Below are 17594 nucleotides of genomic sequence, written 5' to 3'. Positions count from 1 at the left end.
CCGCGGGTCACCACCAACAGATGTGCGGAAAGTGCTTGCTGCACCCCAGTGCATGTCCCGGCTTCCCTCCACCCAGAGACTCCTTATAAGTGGCCCTTGTGTGTGCCTCCTCCTGGACCCAGAACCAGGAACCCATTGTTGTGCTTGGGTGACTCCTTAGACTTTCTGGGCCTCCGATTCGTTCTCTCCATGCTTGCAGTGGTCTCCCAGTGACCTTCCAACTCCAAACGTAGAAAGATGGACGTGCCGCTTGCTTTCTCCTGAGAGCTGCTTGTTGGGCACTCAGCCAAAGTAACATTCTGCGTATTCTGTATTTTTTTTAACATATCGATCGTATTTCATGCTCTAATTCCCTTATGTCTTTAATGTATTGAGCACAAGAAAATTAGAGGTTGTCAAAATAATATTTTCTCCGCATTAGGCTGTGGCTTCTTCCAAGGTCCAATGTCATCAGGCATTGATACTCATGGCCTTGAATTGCATTTCAGGGAACACTGTGTACTACAAAGCCCGAAGAAATTTCTGAAAGACCTTATCTTTCCGTTGACTTAGCCACAATTGTTTCAGAAGTCAGCAGGCACGCTCACAGAAAATCTATTGCAGATGGTGTCTACATATAGAAGATGTCTTATTCTGTCTTCTTGATTTATCACCCAAGCTTGTGTCATGCCAGTGGCCCTGTTCCACAGACGGGGAGTCCATCCCAGCGCTCATTGGCTCATGAAGTTCGTGCTTTTCAAGACAAGGGTGTCAGTGCGTGAGTGAGATCAATTGTTCTCACATTTGTTGAATTCTGCTCTCTGTTCATACCATTTTACATTTCTCTGTCTATTCTGTTATATCAAGAATGAATCTGTGACCTTTAATTTTATGATCCATATTGACTTACTTGGACATTACAAGATTTGATTTAAAAAGTGCCACTTGTGGCTGTGTGGGTGGTGCATCGGTTCAGTAAGCAACCAGCTCTTGGTTTCAGCTCAGGTAGTCATCTCAGGGTCCTGAGAGGAAGCCTCGTGTTGGGCTCCTTGCTCGGGGAGGAGGGTCTGCTTCAGATTCTCTCTCCCTCTCCCTCTGCCCCTCCCACTCTCTCTTTCTCAAATAAGTAAATAAATCTTTAAAAGAAAAGTACTTTTGGTTAGAGTACTTTACTTTCAGCTATAAAAGAATTTGTGTAATTTGACTTCTTCTACTTCTCTTTAACATCTGGTTTCATGTCCTTTAGAATGAGGACAAGGAAAGGCTTCCTATTTAAATCAAAAGCAGTTTGAATTCTGCTTTTATAATATGGAACATTATAGATCATCTGATTCCAAACTCCAATCTTTGGATAAAGAAAACAAAGCGTCCCATTTCAACATCCGTGCCAAATAGAAAATGTGTCATAGCCAAAATTAAAATTCATAATAGACTGAAAAATGTTTGCAGTTCTATTTTTAAAGTCCAAACAATGTAGAAAACCAAAGGGAAGAAACTTAAAAAGAAATTATTCTGAATCCCATCCCTCAGAAGTCATTTGCATTTGCTGAATTGCGATTCGGATGTCTGTTTGCGTGGGTGCATCAAGGTACAGAGAACGGGTAATTTTATTTACGAGTTCACTGGTCTTAATAAGAGTTGTAGAAGTCGGGGAAGAGTCAAGATGGCGGAGAAGTAGCAGCTGAGACTACTTCAGGTAGCGGGAGATCAGCTAAATAGCTTATCTAAAGATTGCAAACACCTACAAATCCAACGGGAGATTGAAGAGAAGAAGAACAGCAATTCTAGAAACAGAAAATCAACCACTATCTGAAAGGTAGAACTGGCAGAGAAGTGAATCCAAAGCGACAGGAAGATAGACCGCGGGCGGAGGGGCCGGCTCCTGGCGAGCAGCGGAGCAACGGAGCAAAATCAGGACTTTTAAAAGTCTGTTCCGCTGAGGGACATCGCTCCAGAGGCTTAACCGGGGTGAAGCCCAGGTGGGGTCAGCGCGGCCTCAGGTCCCACAGGGTCACAGAAGGATTGGGGTGTCTGAGTGTCGCAGAGCTTACCGGTATTAGAACAGGGAAGCCAGCTACAGAGACAGAGCCGAGGAGTGACTCTCAGCTCGGGGTTGCCTTGAACCGGTCGCAGGCTCGGTCAGCTCGGAGCGCGGCCGGAGGCCAGGGTGGCGGGAGTCATTGGGCGCTGTTCTCTGAGGGTGCACTGAGGAGTGGGGCCCCGGGCTCTCAGCTCCTCCGGGCTGGACACCGGGAGGCCGCCATCTTTATTCCTGTCTTCCAGAACTCTACGGAAAGCGCTCAGGGAACATGAGCTCCCAAAAGCAAACCCAGCAAACCCGAGCAGATTACTCAGCGCGGCCCCGGGTAAGGGAGGTGCAACTCCGCCTGGGGCAAAGATGCTTGAGAATCACTACAACAGGCCCCTCCCCCAGAAGATCAATGGGAAACCCAGCCAGGACCAAGTTCACCTACCAAGGAGTGCAGTTTCAATACGAAGGAGAGCGGCGGAATTCCAGAGGAGAAGAAAGCAAAGCACGGAACTCATGGTTTCTCCCCATGATTCTTTAGCCTTGCAGTTAATTTATTTATCTTTTCTTTTTCAATTTTTTTTCTCTTCTTCTGCTAAATTTTTTTAACTTTTACCGTTTTCTTTTTTAATGTTTTTTAAATAGTTTATCTAATATATATATATATATATAATATATATATATAATATATATATTCCTTTTTATATTTTTTCTTTATCAGCTTTCTTTTAATAGTTTCTTTTTTTTTTTCTTTCTGAACCCCTTTTTATCCCCTTTCTCCCCCCTCACGATTTGGGATCTCTTCTGATTTGGCTAAAGCATATTTTCCTGGGGTTGTTGCCACCCTTTTAGTATTTTACTTGCTCCTTCATATACTCTTATCTGGACAAAATGACAAGGTGGAAAAATTCACAACAACAACAAAAAAAAACAAGAAGCAGTACCAAAGGCTAAGGCCCTAATCAATGCAGACATTGGTAATATGTCAGATATAGAGTTCAGAATGACGATTCTCAAGGTTCTATCCGGGCTTGAAAAAGGCATGGAAGATATTAAAGCAACCCTCTCGGGAGATATAAAAGCCCTTTCTGGAGAAATAAAAGAACTAAAATCTAACCAAGTTGAAATCAAAAAAGCTATTAATGAGGTGCAATCAAAAATGGAGGCTCTCACTGCTAGGATAAATGAGGCAGAAGAAAGAATTAGCGATATAGAAGACCAAATGACAGAGAATAAAGAAGCTGAGCAAAAGAGGGACAAACAGCTACTGGACCACGAGGGGAGAATTCAAGAGATAAGTGACACCATAAGACGAAACAACATTAGAATAATTGGGATTCCAGAAGAAAAGGAAACAGAGAGGGGAGCAGAAGGTATGTTGGAGAGAATTATTGGAGAGAATTTCCCCATTATGGCAAAGGGAACAAGCATCAAAATCCAGGAGGTTCAGAGAACCCCCCTCAAAATCAATAAGAATAGGTCCACACCCCGTCACCTAGTAGTAAAATTTACAAGTCTTAGTGACAAAGAAAAGATCCTGAAAGCAGCCCGGGAAAAGAAGTCTGTAACGTACAATGGTAAAAATATTAGATTGGCAGCAGACTTATCCACAGAGACCTGGCAGGCCAGAAAGAGCTGGCATGATATATTCAGAGTACTAAATGAGAAAAACATGCAGCCAAGAATACTATATCCAGCTAGGCTATCATTGAAAATAGACGGAGAGATTAAAAGCTTCCAAAACAAACAAAAACTGAAAGAATTTGCAAATACCAAACCAGCTCTACAGGAAATATTGAAAGGGGTCCTCTAAGCAAAGAGAGACCCTCAAAGTAGTAGATCAGAAAGAAACAGAGACAATATACAATAACAGTCACCTTACAGGCAATACAATGGCACTAAATTCATATCTCTCAATACTTACCCTGAATGTTAATGGGCTAAATGCCCCAATCAAAAGACACAGGGTATCAGAATGGATAAAAAAACAAAACCCATCTATATGTTGCCTACAAGAAACTCATCTTAAACCCGAAGACACCTCCAGGTTTAAAGTGAGGGGGTGGAAAAGAATTTACCATGCTAATGGACATCAGAAGAAAGCAGGAGTGGCAATCCTTATATTAGATCAATTAGATTTTAAGCCAAAGACTATAATAAGAGATGAGGAAGGACACTATATCATACTCAAAGGAACTGTCCAACAAGAAGATCTAACAATTTTAAATATCTATGCCCCTAACGTGGGAGCAGCCAACTATATAAACCAATTAATAACAAAATCAAAGAAACACATCGACAAGAATACAATAATAGTAGGGGATTTTAACACTCCCCTCACTGAAATGGACAGATCATCCAAGCAAAAGATCAACAAGGAAATCAAGGCCTTAAATGACACACTGGACTGACACAGATGGACATCACAGATCTATTCAGAACATTTCATCCCAAAGCAACAGAATACACATTCTTCTCTAGTGCACATGGAACATTCTCCAGAGTAGATCACATTCTTGGTCCTAAATCAAGTCTCAACCGGTATCAAAAGACTGGGATCATTCCCTGCATATTTTCAGACCACAATGCTCTAAAGCTAGAACTCAATCACAAGAGGAAATTTGGAAAGAACCCAAATACATGGAGACTAAACAGCATCCTTCTAAAGAATGAATGGGTCAACCAAGAAATTAAAGAAGAATTGAAAAAAATTATGGAAACAAATGATAATGAAAACACAACGGTTCAGAATCTGTGGGACACAACAAAGGCAGTCCTGAGAGGAAAATATATAGCGGTACAAGTCTTTCTCAAGAAACAAGAAAGGTCTCAGGTACACAACCTAACCCTACACCTAAAGGAGCTTGAGAAAGAACAAGAAAGAAACCCTAAACCCAGCAGGAGAAGAGAAATTATAAAGATCAGAGCAGAAATCAATGAAATAGAAACCAAAAAAACAATAGAACAAATCAATGAAACTAGGAGCTGGTTCTTTGAAAGAATTAATAAGATTGATAAACCCCTGGCCAGACTTATCAAAAAGAAAAGAGAAAGGACCCAAATAAATAAAATCATGAATGAAAGAGGAGAGATCACAACGAACACCAAAGAAATACAGACAATTATAAGAACATACTATGAGCAACCCTATGCCAACAAATTTGACAATCTGGAAGAAATGGATGCATTCCTAGAGACATATAAACTACCACAACTGAACCAGGAAGAAATGGAAAGCCTGAACAGACCCATAACCAGTAAGGAGATTGAAACAGTCATCAAAAATCTCCAAACAAACAAAAGCCCAGGGCCAGACGGCTTCCCGGGAGAATTCTACCAAACATTTAAAGAAGAACGAATTCCTATTCTCCTGAAACTGTTCCAAAAAATAGAAATAGAAGGAAAACTTCCAAACTCATTTTATGAGGCCAGCATCACCTTGATCCCAAAACCAGTCAAGGATCCCAACAAAAAAGAGAACTACAGACCAATATCCTTGATGAACACAGATGCAAAAATTCTCGCCAAAATACTAGCCAATAGGATTCAACAGTACATTAAAAGGATTATTCACCACGACCAAGTGGGATTTATTCCAGGGCTGCAAGGTTGGTTCAACATCCGCAAATCAATCAATGTGATACAACACATTAATAAAAGAAAGAACAAGAACCATATGATACTCTCCATAGATGCTGAAAAAGCATTTGACAAAGTACAGCATCCCTTCCTGATCAAAACTCTTCAAAGTGTAGGGATAGACGGCACATACCTCAATATTATCAAAGCCATCTATGAAAAACCCACTGCAAATATCATTCTCAATGGAGAAAAACTGAAAGCTTTTCTGCTAAGGTCAGGAACACGGCAGGGACGTCCGTTATCACCACTGCTATTCAACATAGTACTAGAAGTCCTAGCCTCAGCAATCAGACAACAAAAGGAAATTAAAGGCATCCAAATCGGCAAAGAAGAAGTCAAACTATCACTCTTTGCAGATGATATGATACTCTATGTGGAAAACCCAAAAGACTCCACTCCAAATCTGCTAGAACTTGTACAGGAATTCAGTAAAGTGTCAGGATATAAAATCAATGCACAGAAATCAGTTGCATTTCTCTACACCAACAACAAGACAGAAGAAAGAGAAATTAAAGAGTCCATTCCATTTACAATTGCACCCAAAACTATAAGATACCTAGGAATAAACCTAACCAAAGAGACTAAGCATCTATACTCAGAAAACTATAAAGTACTCATGAAAGAAATTGAGGAAGACACAAAGAAATGGAAAAATGTTCCATGCTCCTGGATTGGAAGAATAAATATTGTGAAAATGTCTATGCTACCTAAAGCAATCTACACATTTAATGCAATTCCTATCAAAGGACCATCCATTTTTTTCAAAGAAATGGAACAAATAATCCTAACATTCATATGGAACCAGAAAAGACCTCGAATAGCCAAAGGAATATTGAAAAAGAAAGCCAAAGTTGGTGGCATCACAATTCCGGACTTCAAGCTCTATTACAAAGCTGTCATCATCAAGACAGCATGGTACTGGCACAAAAACAGACACATAGATCAATGGAACAGAATAGAGAGCCCAGAAATGGACCCTCAACTCTATGGTCAACGCATCTTCGACAAAGCAGGAAAGAATGTCCAATGGAAAAAAGACAGCCTCTTCAATAAATGGTGTTGGGAAAATTGGACAGCCACATGCAGAAAAATGAAATTGGATCATTTCCTTACACCACACACGAAAATAGACTCAAAATGGATGAAGGATCTCAATGTGAGAAAGGAATCCATCAAAATCCTTGAGGAGAACACAGGCAGCAACCTCTTCGACCTCAGCCGCAGCAACATCTTCCTAGGAACATCACCAAAGGCAAGGGAAGCAAGGGCAAAAATGAACTTTTGGGATTTTATCAAGATCAAAAGCTTTTGCACAGCAAAGGAAACAGTGAACAAAACCAAAAGACAACTGACAGAATGGGAGAAGATATTTGCAAATGACATATCAGATAAAGGGCTAGTGTCCAAAATCTATAAAGAACTTAGCAAACTCAACACCCAAAGAACAAATAATCCAATCAACAAATGGGCAGAGGACATGAACAGACATTTCTGCAAAGAAGACATCCAGATGGCCAGCAGACAAATGAAAAACTGCTCCATATCACTCGGCATCAGGGAAATACAAATCAAAACCACCATGAGATATCACCTCACACCAGTCAGAATGGCTAAAATGAACAAGTCAGGACTTGACAGATGCTGGCGAGGATGCGGAGAAAGGGGAACCCTCCTACACTGTTGGTGGGAATGCAAGCTGGTGCAACCACTCTGGAAAACAGCATGGAGGTTCCTCAAAATGTTGAAAATAGAACTACCCTATGACCCTGCAATTGCACTGCTGGGTATTTACCCTAAAGATACAAACGTAGTGATCCGAAGGGGCACATGCACCAGAATGTTTATAGCAGCAATGTCTACAATAGCCAAACTATGGAAAGAACCTAGATGTCCATCTACAGACGAATGGATAAAGAAGATGTGGTATATATACACAATGGAATACTATGCAGCCATCAAAAGAAATGAAATCTTGCCATTTGCGACGACGTGGATGGAACTAGAGGGTATCATGCTTAGCGAAATAAGTCAATCGGAGAAAAACAACTATCATATGATCTCCCTGATATGAGGGAGAGGAGATGCAACATGGGGGGTTGAGGGGGTAGGAGAAGAGTAAATGAAACAAGATGGGATTGGGAGCGAGACAAACCATAAGTGACTCTTAATCTCACAAAACAAACTGAGGGTTGATGGGAGGAGGGGGTTGGGAGAGGGGGTGGGGTTATGGATATTGGGGAGGGTATGTGCTATGGTGAGTGCTGTGAAGTGTGTAAACCTGGCGATTCGCAGACCTGTACCCCTGGGGATAAAAATATATGTTTATAAAGCTGTAAAAAAAAAAAAAAAAAGAAAGGATGAATACTCCAGAAGTTTAAGCTACCATAGCAGAGCATTAGCTTGTGATTTTTTTCATATTCTGGACATATACATGATATCATCTAAGAATACTATCATATTTTAAAAGGAACAAAAAGAAAAGGATATAATTATTTTATGTTGTTAACAGTAAATATAAACAAACCAAAGGCAATAGCAGAAATATTGCCAAACTATCTCATTTCTGAAACAGCTTCATGTGTTTGACATTGTGAGTTCTTTGATTTAAAAATAAAGCAAGCCTCGCAAACCTACCACAGGCTGCTCTGGGCCAAAGAGCGTGCTATCTGTACAGCTGAGTTAGTGGCTTCTGTGCTGGTTCACTCCATCCCACATTCCAATGGCTGTAGGCCTCACTACAGCATTTCCAACGTGAAGAAGTCACTTTGGGTGGAGGGACTTGTCCCTAACAAAATAAAGAACGTGACCCCTGAGGCCATTTCACTAAACCGTAGCTAAAACTAGACAAATAATAGTTCTTCCCTCATTAGACGATGGCAAAGTTTTGTTTTCAGTTTCTGATTCTTTATACTGTGCGTGGGAGCTCAAGCTAATGAAAATCTGTGAAGGAAAGGATTTTTCATGTTTACATGGGGAATCTAAGTCTTTTTCATAAGTAATTAAAAAATACACAGGCCTTTTCTCTGTAGAGCACAGCTGCACTGCCAGTTTGCTAAGTGGCTTCAGATCCATGCGGGGCCTGTCACTGGGTGGCTACTTTGGCTCCTAAGGATGGAGGTGAGGCTTCTGTTCAAGGTATGTCTTTGGTGTCTGCAGGGCACTGGGAGGCTTCTGTGTGGGCTCTGCAGAGCTGTGTGTGGGTATTCAGATTGGTTTCTGAGGTGTGTCTGAGAAAAGTCTGTGTGGATCTCTGTCACAGGTCTCTGTGAGGTCTCTTGGTGTTGTCCACTGGGAGAGTTTCTGCATAAGGTATGTGTGGGAGGGCTTTGAAGATCATCCCTGGACATGGTGTTCATGAGGGCTCTTGATATTGGCTCCTGTCAGAGGTCTCTGTGTAGGATCTGTGTGGGCTTTGTGTGGGTCTCTGTGGGAGGTTTCAGTGTGGGTCTCTGTATGAGTCTCTGTGGGAGGTCTTGGTGTGGGTCTCTGTCGGAGGTCTCTGCACAAGGTCTCTTGGCATGGGGCTTTCCCTTTCTGGCCCTCTTGTACCATCTGGCAGGAGAAGGGCAAGGGGACTTGCTCCTTCCTGTTTCTGGCTGTTCCACCAGCCTCCTGTCCATGGCACTTCTACCAACAGGAGCGTGGGGTGCACGTCCGACTCCTCAACTCCCAGAACTGATCCCACTGGGACCTAGCAGCAGCCAGGTTCAGGACTCTGCTCTGGGCCACTCTCTCCTGAGCTTCCAAGGGCCTGGGGCACTCTCTGTCCTTGTACCACCTCCCCCGGGTCCTGACTACATTGTCACTGCTGGCCCACCCTGGGGACTTAGAGGCAGGACCTGGCTCCAGGGAGAAGCTGCAGCAGAGGACTGCACCCACTTTGTCCCCCACCCCAGATACATTCCCACATGGGGTATCCTGAAAGCATGAGTGCGGGGCCATGCCTGCTGCCATCTGGATGGGGATCCAGATGGGGATCCCTCCACCATGTGAGTGATGTGTGAGGGGCCCTGGAGGACGATGTTGGGCTGGGAGCGGGGCACACGGGGGGGCCCTCCTGGACTGCACCCTCATTCTGGACACGTCCCTTCCAGCTGGGGGTGGGACAAGCCCTTCTGGGCTCTGGGATAACCATGACCAGGAGCCAGGCCAGTCCCTTGGCCTCCAAGTCCCCACCAGTCCCCTGGGAGCCATCCTTGGACAACACGTGTATGTAAAGGTCACAGACCACAAGTCCGTCCTGGGGCCCGCAGTTCTACAAGCTTATCAAATTGTGCAGAAGTTAACTTCTCTGCCTGAAGGTCTTGCTGCCTCTGGGAACCTGGCCCTCCATGTGGGAGCTCAGGTGGCTTCTGTACAACCCCCACCCCACCCCCTCCACCCCTGGACTTGGCAGCTGGAGTGGGGTGGAAATCCTGTGGGGACAGTCCCAGGGCCTTTAACTTCTCCCCTCTGGGCCTGTAGGTGGCAGTGGGACACCGAGGGTCCTCAGTCACACCAGGCATGGGCTTACCCTGTCACTTGGCCTCCTTCCTGGCCTCCCACCCTCAGCGCAGGGTCCCCCTGCCCACAGCCACACCCCCCCATCCCCCAGAAGGGGAAGGGGGTGCTGGTGAGCGGGCCCCTTCAGTGCCCTGGGGCTGGGCAGGCTGGTGTCTGGGGGTGTCTGTGGCACCCCACACATCCTCAGCACCGGGAGCGAGCTCATCCCTTGCTGCTCCGAGCATAAGAGGGGCTGCATGGAGCTAAGATGGGATTCTCTGGGAAGAGAAGGCTTCTGGGGTGGCCATCCTCTACTCCTCACAGGAGACGGGGGTGGGGGCAGGATTTCTCACCTCTGCCCTCAGGGCCAGCCTTGCGTCTCCCAACTGCGGGCCCCACTCTGATCTAGAACTCTGTCTTCCTGGAGCCTGAGCAGGATTTCTGCCTCAGCAGACCCTCCCTCCAGCCACACAAATTTCAGGTGGAGGGAAAGCAGGAGAGGATGAGCAGAGCGAGGTTCCGGTCTGGGTCTTGTTCACCTTGTCGTGGAAATGGAAGGTGTGTGAGGAAGGGGGTGGGGGTGAACCCCAAGGTCACTGGCCCTCCAAGGCCCCATTCCTTCTGGAAGCCAAAGCAGGCCCTCGGAGAGAGAAAACCCTGATCCCTGCCCCCACCCAACCAGGACACACACAAAGTCCAGCACCACTCATGAGAAAAAAAACAAACATATATTTTTGGGAAACAATAAAAATTGTGGCATGGGGAAGTCATTAGCACACAGAGGATGTGCTAATGTGAGAAAAAATGGGCTTTCTTTGCATATACTCGATTTTTTCTTGAAGGAAATCTTTCTGACCAGGAAAGATGTGTGAAGCGTTCTCTGCCTGATAGGTTGAGACATATTTTCGAAGACTGCATGTAGGATAATGGTGAACTCGACCTGAGACACCTGCCACCATCAGCTGGTGCTGGCCGGGTCTGCCTGGGGGCCCCAGGTCCCTGTGGAGGCTTTCCCATTCGCCATTCCTATCTCTGGTCAGCTGGCTCTTGCTAGGGCAGCTAAGACCCTTGGGGGTACCTTGCTGATTGGAGGCTATCCCTCCCATCACTCTCTTCTGGTCTGTGGAGGCAGAAGCCCTGTGGGGGCAAGAATGCCTATGTACTGGGGCCTGCAATTCCTTGTGCTGATATATCTCTGAGGCCCGAATTCCTTGGTGGAGTCCCAATTTTTCCACCAGGATTTGTCCCACAGCTGTCACGATTGTCTGATTTTCGGCAGCCCTGTTGTCCATAACCAATCTGCTACTGACTGGCACCCAGCTCTGGGCAGGAGACGATGCAGGCTTGCCTTTTTGAAGGGGGCCTTCCAGTCCTTTGCTTTTTTTATTGGGATTAAGGCACTGCAGAAAATTCTTCATCCTTTGTCTAAAGTGGCTTTCTGGAAAAACATGTCCCTTTTCTGGTGGCATGAGCCGGAGGTATTTGTTCCCAAGGCTCTCTCCTGATCCTCTGACCTGGGGAGGGTGGCCTATCTCGCTAGCTTGGGAAGCCCTAATTTCCAATGGTTCTGTACACCTGTCTTCATTCTCTTCTGGTTTGGGTCTCTTCTGGTCCTTTCCTTCATCAGTGATCTCACTGTTGCTCTGGCTGTCACTTGGTTCCTCAACCTTTGGTCCACAGGGCTCTTGCTGCCCCTCACTGCTCGATCCACTTGAGCTAAGGTTGTGTGACACTGGGGAAGCTGGTGTCTCTCCACTGGCACATTCCATTTGGGAACAGGAGGGTGGCTCTTGAGTGGTCAAGCTGTCTGCAGCAAGGACTCTAGTGTGAGAGTCTGGCAGGAGCACATTGATGCCACTGTCTTCAACAAGCACACAAGTGGCAAAGTCTGGAAGGAGGATGTCACTGGGAGAATCTTGAGGAAGCACACCAGTGGTATGGCCTTCAGGCTGGTTCTCCAACTCTATCTTCTCTTGGAGCTCAACCTTACTAACCTTTGTTTTAAGGCTTACCTCCTCTGGATCTTGAACAACCAACACTGTAGATGGTGAGGGGCTTTTCCTAGCACCTGGATATCCTGATCTCCTCAGATCCACATAAATGGCTGGTTTGTTGGCTAGCCCACTGGGACTTAAGACAACTTTCCAAGCAGGGGCCTTCTTGGCCTCCATCACCTCTGTGGCCCCTTCAGACCTTGGAGTTTGGGACCTGAGCTTCATCTTCAGTGTTGCTACCATGTCTGGTGAGGCCTGACCCCCACTCTCCTCTTTTAGTTCATTCCTGGCCATTGCTAAACTTGGACTTGGTTCCAGGTTGTCTTTCTTGGCCCCCATAACAGTCTTGCTGTGCAGGGTTCTGTTTGGGAGACTGAGAATGGAGGCCAGAGAAGGTGATCTGCCCTCCTGTCTTGATAAAGACGTCTCTGAGGACTGATGGCCATCACCAGGTGAAGTCCCTCCCAGGGCCTGCTGGATTTGCTCACATATGGGTGAGGGAACAGGCAGGGGACTCCCTGAAGTGGGATCAGACTTTTCAGTTATACTCTTCTCTCCTGGATGGGGCTGAGGTAGTTTCCCCAAGAACTTGTAAAATTTGGCTTTTGAGGGGGCCCCAGGTACAAAGGTGGCTGAGCATGGAAAGGGGGACTGGGGAAAAGGCAAGTGCTGAACTTCATGTAGTTGATCTATGGGCGCAACAGTTTGGAGAGGTAGGTCCCACTTACGCCTCACTCGAAAACTTACGATGTGTGTTTCCAGCTTCTGCTGAGTGTTAGGACAAAGGAAGGACAGCTCATGGGAGGTGTTTACACAGGGCTTCCGATCCTTCAAGGGTGCTAGATTTCTGATAGCCATGTGGGGTTGGGACTTGGGAAAAGCATGGCTGGCCACAAACCAGGATCGACGCACAGTCACAGGGATCAGACCTTTACTGATCTGTCCCAATTTCCTGTGCAAATGAACCTTTAAAGTTTTTTCTAGATGTTTCTTATCTGGGCCCCTGGCTAAGTATTTTCCTGGATCACCCTCCAAGGCCCCTATCAAGGGTCTTCCAAACTCTTTCTCAGAGTTGGTTCCCAGAACCTTCACTGGGAACCTACCTGAGATCCTGGAGAGACCTGTTGGCATCCTCTTCAGACACTGCCATAGACCCTTACCAAAGTTCTTCTCTAGTTGGAATCTTACTTGATACTTCCTGTGGTATCTGGACCTGGTCCTCCATGTAGCTTGACTGCTTTTGCCCTTAAACACAAAGGGCCTTGAGAGCCCCTGCTCTCTCTGTGCCTGACTCACTCCCAGGGATTCATCCTGAGGCCACCTCAGTTCCAGAGACAGCTGAACCTTGTGGGGAAAGCTGCTTTGCTGTTTATCCCTGCTGAGCTTCCTCTGAGGCTGTGGTTTCTGGATATTAAAGATGACAAAGTCCCCTTTAAAAGTGGAATCTGATCTGTGGGCCCGGGAGGCCTGGTGGTCCTCCAGAAGCTTGGGAGGGACTTGGCTAAAGAATTTTGGAGATCTTTTCTCCATAGTGGGTAAAGTCTTCCCCCTTCCTTGTTGCTTTGGCAACAAGGGCCACTCCAGATGTTGCATTTTAGTTGGTATAAAGGATCGTGTCTTATTCTGGGATGTAGCACAAGATACCCCACTCGTCCTCCTCTGGGATGGGAGAGAAGGTGGTGCAAGGGGGACCTGGGGCTGGGGAAAGGTTAGCGTTGAGGGTTGTGGTTGGATCCCACGGTGCAGCAATGGTGGGGCATGGGAAAACTGTGAAGATATTTGATCCTGGTTTAGAACTGGCAAGCAATTAGAGGTCCCATTGAATAAAACAGAGGGAGACGCTAGTGGAGAAGAGTGAGTAGAGAACAAGGCAGTGACCACCAGGGACTCACTGTGCAGAGAGGGGAGACCCCAGAAGAGCTGGCTGCGTTTCCATTGCAAGTGGTCTTCCAAGACCTTGGGAGATGAGAATGGCTGAGGTTGGGCCAGTGGCTCTGCTTTGTTTTTCATGTTCCAGAAGGATGGCAGGGTGGTGGTGTTCTGCTCAGGACCCAGCAGCTTCCACAGAGTCCCCCAGAAGTTCACGTGGTCGTCTGGGCACCACTGTTTGAAAACTGACCCAACCTTTTCTTTCTCCTTCCAACTCTTTGGTTCTACCCTTTTGCTGATTAGTAGTTCAAGGAGCTTCTGGACATCCGGACTGACAAATGAAGGGTTATGAGTCTCTATCTGCCGGTTAGTAAGGCCACCCCAGAATGAGGCATCTGGTGGGTGGCAGGACACATGTTCTCGCTGGCACTTGTGCTGTAATGTGCCAGGCAAGAACAAGGACTTGGTACTTTCCCACCACCAGGAAAAGGATAAAATGTGGTAGCTGGCATGGCCAAGGCCTGAGATGGCTGGAATGAGAGAGGCCCAGTAGGAATTACCTGGAAGAAAGTTCTTTCTCACTGTGTCTGGTAGGATTTTTTTTAAGTTAGTTTGCTCTTCTTGAGGTCTCGCTGGCAGGGTGGAGACCAGAGGCCAAGAGGGCCCTGTCAGTGGAGCATGAGTAGGTGATGAGGCCATGGCAGGAGCAGCGTCTTCCACAGGCTCCCTGCATGGCTGACGGGCTCCAGCTGGCACCCCTCGGTGCATCTGCCCAGGGGCTGCTTGCTGTAAGGACTGGTGAAAGCCCCCCTGGTCAGAGAGCCTTGCCAGGTGGCTGTGGAGACAGGAGGTGGGAGCAGTCCCTGCAGCATCCCGGGGCCAGGAGGGGACCCCACAGCCCTCCATGCCCCACACCCACATCACAATGCTCCTGCTGTCCCTCAGCCAGGGCTTTGGTCACAATCTGTCCCACGGCTCCTTCCAGCCCCCCCAAACAGCCCCAGAGGCCATTCCCTGCAGCTCTGGGGGTCACATCATAGACTTGGGGAGGCCCACCCAGGGGAGAACAGGGCAGATTCTTTACCTTTGCAGAAGGGAGAATAGGTCCTGAACCTCTTCCAGATCCTGTAGGCAATCTCTGAAAACTGGAAACAGGAGACCGGGTCACAGAGGAAGGCGGGGCCCAGGGGTCTTACAGGAGACTTGGTACAATGTCCCTTTAGGGGAGACCTTTGGGGGATTGGACTTGGAAGCCCCAAACAGCACTGTTCAAGGCCACGTGCCCACAGGGTGATTACAGGGTTCATTTTGGGGATCGCTTTGTCTTTTCCAAAGTGTTTTCTCACTCATGACCTTGCTGGGGGAGGAAGAACTGCATGGCCTCACAGAGGAATCTGAGCCGAGTTGAACAGCTTGTCCACAGTGGGAGCAAGAGGTCCCACCCCCAGTCCAGGCCTGGGGCCCCTGCTGGATGACACCCATTTCCAGCCCTTCAGGGCTTTGTTCTGGTGCAGAATCAGGGAAGCCTCTGGGTTGTGCTCTCCCTCCCAGGAGCCCCCAACCCACCACCCAAGGCTTTGTTTCCTGAGGGATGGGCTCAGGCCCTGGTGTCCTGGAGATGGTGGGGCTGGGCCTCAGAGCAGGTGGCACAGTGTAACTGGGGCATGCAGGGGTGAGTGGCAGATGCTCACCTTTCAGAGTCTGGCTTTTCTGGCTTCTGTTGCTCCTTCTCCATGGCTCTGCTTGGTACTGAGATAAGAGAACACGGGGAGGCTGGGACCCCCACCCCAGCAGCAGGTGCTCACTGCTCATGAGTAGTGTGACTTCCTACATTTAACTAAGGGGGGGTGGACTGTGATTTTCTTTAGTTTTACTCATTTCTTTTTCAAAATGGATACAAATATTTCCAGTTTTCCTTCTTTGAAGAATGTACAGAAGGATATTCTATGTGAGAAGTTTGCCACTGTTCCTCTGCTCAAGAAACACACACAATCCCAGACCTGGTGGCGCAGCTGGACTTTTTCATATAGGACCCCACTTTCCAAGGCCAGAGCCCCACTCTAGCTGCTGCTTGGGACCTCCTCGGCTCAGTACTGCCCTCAATCAGCCCCGAAGGGGGAACATTCACCTGAAACACCTGTCCTGGGATGGCAACTGGTGACCCAGTGCTCAGGGGCCTGACCTCCACTAGAGAGGCAGCTTTTAGCCTCTGGTCCTCGGCCACCGGTCACTGTGTTTGGGATGCTGTCCTGGACCACTCCACCACACCTGGACTCCGGCCCAAGATCTTCGGGGAGAAATCCTCATGTCCCTCCAACCCCTGCCTGGTCTGGCTTGTCCTGGGTGGATGGTGGTCTACTTTCTCCTGACAATTCTATTCTTTCCCATTTCAGGAGTCTCTCCAGTGACTCAGAAAAGTGGAAAAAATAATAGAAAAGATGATAGAATCACACTCTGCTGGGTCTGGGCCGAGGGTTCCTTACCTTCCTGCTCTTCCTGTGTTTCTTGCCTGGTAGTGAGGACGGATCAGGATGGAAATAGGAAAGTAAGAAGACAAAGAGCCCCAGTCCACATACGAAGGCAAGGATGGAATTAACTGCCCAGATAGTGGGACTGGGGCTCAGCCAACCATCAATAAAGAATTCCTGAGGGAAGAGATAATTCTCCATCTCTTTCCTCATCAGACATTAGTGTCTGATCACACTGCTGCCCTCAGACAACTGAGCCCTGAGAGTTAGTGACCAATCGCACTGCTGCCCTCAGGCAACTGAGCCCTGGGTGTGGAGGTGCAGACACAAGCCTCACGCCCACATCACAGAGCTACTGTCTGGTCACAAAGAGCTCCTGAGGGAGGGGACAGAAGAGAAGCAGCCCCTCTCCCCACCCTGCAGGTCCATCCATCCACCCTCCAAGGCCTCCAAGTTCCTCCTCTCAGCAGACACCAATCTCTTCTCTGTATCTATGAATCCGAGTTTCTTTTTTTTTTTTAATTCTACATACAAGTGAAACCATATGGTATTTGTCTTTCTCTTATTTAATTTAACATAGTATTTTCAAGGTTCTCATGTTATCACGACCAGCACCATTTCATTATTTTTTATGGCTGAATAGTATTGATGTGTGTGATATCTTTATCCATTCACCCCATATACATGATTCATTTAAGACTAATGTTTTCTTTTTTTTTCTTTTTTTTAAAGATTTTATTTATTTATTTGACAGAGAGAGATCACAAGTAGATGGGGAGGCAGGCAGAGAGGGGGTGGGGGAAGCAGGCTCCCTGCTGAGCAGAGAGCCCAATGTGGGGCTCGATCCCAGGACCTGAGATCATGACCTGAGCTGAAGGCAGCGGCTTAACCCACTGAGCCACCCAGGTGCCCTAAGACTAATGTTTTCTTATTGACTTTCTGTGTGGATGACTTTTCCATTGATGTAAACTGTTGAAGTCCTATACTGTGGGGAACCACATGTTTAATGTTTTTGATGTCACAACCTTTTTAAATATAAATCTTTTAACTAATTATTGTAGTTTTAGTTAAACATACTATTTTTGTCTTCACTCTAGCTTTATAATTGATTTACCCACTACCTCTGCTGTA

At 46.8% G+C, this 17594-nt stretch overlaps 1 protein-coding gene across 1 annotated transcript; it reads right to left on the bottom strand.

The window, feature by feature from the left end:
• Positions 1-9807: 9807 nt before the first annotated feature.
• On the bottom strand, positions 9808-16809 carry LOC125083658 (spermatogenesis-associated protein 31E1-like). The gene is made up of 4 exons (XM_047700483.1): positions 16479-16809; positions 15687-15744; positions 15080-15140; positions 9808-14830 (listed from the first exon to the last, which is right to left on the bottom strand). Exons 1-4 carry the CDS (start codon positions 16674-16676, stop codon positions 10903-10905), a joined length of 4245 nt encoding a protein of 1414 aa, XP_047556439.1. The 5' UTR covers positions 16677-16809; the 3' UTR covers positions 9808-10902.
• Positions 16810-17594: the final 785 nt, after the last annotated feature.

This window comes from Lutra lutra, chromosome 13, assembly GCF_902655055.1.
Source record: "Lutra lutra chromosome 13, mLutLut1.2, whole genome shotgun sequence".
In the NCBI taxonomy this organism is placed as follows: Eukaryota; Metazoa; Chordata; class Mammalia; order Carnivora; family Mustelidae; genus Lutra; species Lutra lutra.
Note: the sequence above shows the minus strand (reverse complement) of the source record. Positions and strands in the feature narration are given on the sequence as shown.

What these genes read in the sequence shown, in the direction of transcription:
- LOC125083658 (XM_047700483.1), bottom strand. Translation starts at nt 16,676, where the DNA reads ATGAGGAAAGAGATGGAGAATTATCTCTTCCCTCAGGAATTCTTTATT. An exon ending in GAAAAGCCAGACTCTGAAAG is followed by an intron (nt 15,141 to 15,686) that starts GTGAGCATCTGC and finishes TCCTGTTTCCAG; the next exon opens with TTTTCAGAGATTGCCTACAG. An exon ending in CTATTCTCCCTTCTGCAAAG is followed by an intron (nt 14,831 to 15,079) that starts GTAAAGAATCTG and finishes CTGTCTCCACAG; the next exon opens with CCACCTGGCAAGGCTCTCTG.